Genomic DNA, 3,282 nt, shown 5'->3' with positions numbered 1-3,282 from the left:
CACGCTGATCCTTTCAAGTGACAATCCAGAGTTCTCCTGTTCACCTTGTTAGCACCTGACTTGGTAAGTCAGGCTAATAATGGTGTTCATGCGTTTTTCACTTTATGTTAGGAGTTTTGCTTATTGTCTTTTGTTTTTTTCTGTCATCATGACATTGAGCAACAGAAAGGCTTTGGAAATGAAATATGTCTACATGAAACTGGAATTATGTCCCTTGTGAAAATTTAGAGTAACTTTTATTGCAAGTGTCCGATTTCTAGTCACAAGTAATGACATTTAAACCTCTGTAGGAAATACAATCCCCATGCTGATGTCACCCTTGGTTTATGATGTGACTGCTTTTGTTCCTGGACAAGCACTTGAGTGTTTGCTAGTGAAGTGATGATTTACTTGTGAGAGTCTCTGGCTGGTGGCACCTGCTGTAGCTGACTGTGAAGTGGGGGGCTAGAGGAGCACCCTGGCAGAGCTGGGTTCACGCTGCTCCATTGCTTTCAGCAATGCAAGGTAACAGAATTGGGCTGAGCTTTTATTTCCAGTTTGGGAAAAATAGCTTGTAAATGGAGCACTTATGTTCTGATCAGTTCGAGAACAGAGGGAGGGTCGGTGGCATTGATGGTGTCTCCTTGCAGTGAGGCTCCTGACCCTCGGGCTGCCTGAGCATGTGAACAGCTTTAGGAAATTTTTCCTGCTAGTCAGAGCGCAGGTTGCTGCTGCTTCCATCAGCATGAATGAGTGTGGAAATGAGGCATTGCTTCACATCTGCTGCTTCAAGGGCTGAGACAGCAGCTCTTCTTGGATTTTAGCTGAAAGTTGCCAAGAGAGGAGCCTCTGTTAGTGAAAATTCTGGTCTTTCTGACCCTTTTTAACTTGTGGGAGATGTGTTTCATGTAGGTTTCCTTGTAAATCTCAGACTGGAATGAGAGAATGAGGTTCTGTAAAGGAGCCACAGACCTGGATCAGGGACTCTTGATATTGTTACTTCTTTTCTGTTCATGTGGGATTTTTTTCTGTAAAGGAACAACTTTTCGTCACTTTCTGAGTTTTTAGGCACAGTCAGTCCACGTGTTTACTGAGCTGCTTGCCAGCAGCAGCTCCAGTTCTGAGATAGACATGTCCAGTGGGCAGGGGCATGGGGGTGGAAACTCCATGTGTAGCTGCGTGATATAAAGGCATTGATACATTTTGTGAGTATTTGTGTCCTTTAAAACAGCTGTTTCCACATAGTCTTTTGGATGTGGCAGTTTTCCCCTTCATGGTTGCTACCAAAGATTATCTCTGCACAGCAGAAACAGGAGCACATCTTGCATCTTGCAAATTTCTTTTTAGTACTTGCAAGGACTTATTTTGTAGAGATTTTGTGTGAAATATGTGACAGTTGCAACTGATGGCTTCTATTATTTAAATTTGCAGTACTAATGAGTAATTTTTAAAGGTGTCAGTGAGAATGGTTTGAAGATAACCAGTTCTGTATCATGAAGGTTAAGACACCTGATGACCTGATCACCTGGCAGAGAAGTCTTCAGCTACAGAAGGGAACTTGTTTCACTTCTATGCTGGCAAAGCAGTGACTGGATGATGTTCTCTTCCCCTCTCAGCGATCCCATCTGTCCCCATTCTGCACTTTCCTTGGCTGTGCTGCCCTTGAGAGCACTGCCTTGTTTCGGGAAGGTTGCAGCTGGCACACACAGCATCTCCCAGGCAACAAATGATCCTAGTTTTTGTTTCGGAGAACTGTCAAGCTGTTCCCGGGGTGGTAACATGAGACAATTTGTCTTTGCCAGGATTCAGTCCTCCCCCAGAATTAGAAGCTGCTCGCATGCTTTGTGCTGCAGGGCCGGCATTGCCTTTGCTTGCAAGGGACACCAGCAGCTGTAAAAAGTGCTTTATAGGGAGACTGTCCATATTCCTTGGGCAAAGAGCCAGTGCAGGTGGAGAGGCCCTCAGTGATCGGACTGTGGGAGCGGGGGTGTGCACAAGTGTCACTGCAGCATCTCCTCTCACCTTCCTGGCTTTCTCTTCCCTCTGCAGATTTCAGAGAGCCCCAAAAGGCACAAAACTGCCAGGGCTCAGATACACGTTACCTCTCTCCATCAATTGATCTGCTTATATGAAAGAAACCAACTGCAAATACTTGTGTTTGGGAGACAAAGAATCAAAGCGGAAGAGGGAGTATTTTGACTAAATTTGGTGAAAAAATTCGCTTTGCCCTTTAAGTAATAGGCATGCATTAAATAAAGCATGTCTGGCATATGTGTCTTTTCCTGCTACTGGAAGTCAAAGTTGCTTTGTTTATTGAAAAGAAACATGAAGTTGAGCAGAGCCTTAATCAGCAAAAGAGCTTTCAGGCTTGCTGGGGAGACAGGGAGTAGGGGACTGGGCTCAAATTGTACAGGTTGGTTTTCAGCATGAGCACAAAACACGTTCACTAGGGCTGCCTCCGATGATTGAGGCAGTCCCTTGATTGCCTTTTTGGGCAAAACAGAGGTATAATCTCATAAGTATATTTTTTTAAGGACTGCAAAAAGCTTTGGAAACACTAACTTAAATTATGTATCAACTCAGAAATAAGATTGGCTTCATCCTCAATTTAAAAAGCAGCTGGCTCTAAGGGAAGGAAAAGTGCAAACTACAGTGTAAGGATTCAGTTGTGAGAGAATTTCAGGGAAATAGAGCGGAATTACATTATTTTGCAGTAATATCTACGCTGAGATACACAGGCCCCAAGAACTGGCAACTAGAGCAGTCAGATTATTTTTTCTGCATATAGGCTGTGATGTCTGTTTGAGTTGCAAGATTCTTGTTTGCTGAGCTGATACAAGATGAAGGTACGTTGGCCTCAGTGTGCAGTTAGTCATTTCCTGTCACGCTATCATGTTTGAATTCTGTTGTACTGCATATGACCTTTATTTTGTGGGGCAAAGAGATTTTGAAAGCATTATGGCCAGAAGTCCTCGGATTGTTAAATTGGATAAGCAGTGAGGCATTTATATGGCTGTGGGTTACATGGGCATAAACCAATTCAGTCCAAAATTAAACTTTCAGTGCTAGATTGTAACATGCTCACAACATGCTTATTGAGGGTAATTTCAGACCTTGTTCCTTGCTCCTTTTTAAGAACTGACAGATGCAGTCCTTTCCCTGGATTGCAGCTCTTACTCCTCTGATCATACTGAAGCTCCTGTGATCAGTCACATTCCCTGAAACTTGGCTTCAGCATCTTTCTTCCTCTTATGGCCACCGTGACCATGTGTGCAGCTGCTGCCCTCAGCCAGTCACCTCCCT

At 43.9% G+C, this 3,282-nt stretch overlaps 1 protein-coding gene across 2 annotated transcripts in view; it reads left to right on the top strand.

The window, feature by feature from the left end:
* Positions 1-373: 373 nt before the first annotated feature.
* Positions 374-3,282, top strand: part of FHL3 (four and a half LIM domains 3) — a 13,549-nt gene continuing 10,640 nt past the window's right edge. For both annotated transcript variants that reach the window (XM_008635126.2, XM_017736207.1), the window contains exon 1: positions 374-504. In XM_008635126.2, coding sequence (XP_008633348.2) covers positions 498-504 — 7 coding nt within the window. In that variant the 5' untranslated portion in view covers positions 374-497. The remainder of the gene's footprint in view (positions 505-3,282) is intronic.

Source organism: Corvus brachyrhynchos, unplaced genomic scaffold (assembly GCF_000691975.1).
Source record: "Corvus brachyrhynchos isolate BGI_N302 unplaced genomic scaffold, ASM69197v1 scaffold65, whole genome shotgun sequence".
NCBI classification, from domain to species: domain Eukaryota; kingdom Metazoa; phylum Chordata; class Aves; order Passeriformes; family Corvidae; genus Corvus; species Corvus brachyrhynchos.
The sequence above is the reverse complement of the archived record's forward strand: the minus strand, read 5'-3'. Positions and strand labels throughout refer to the sequence as shown.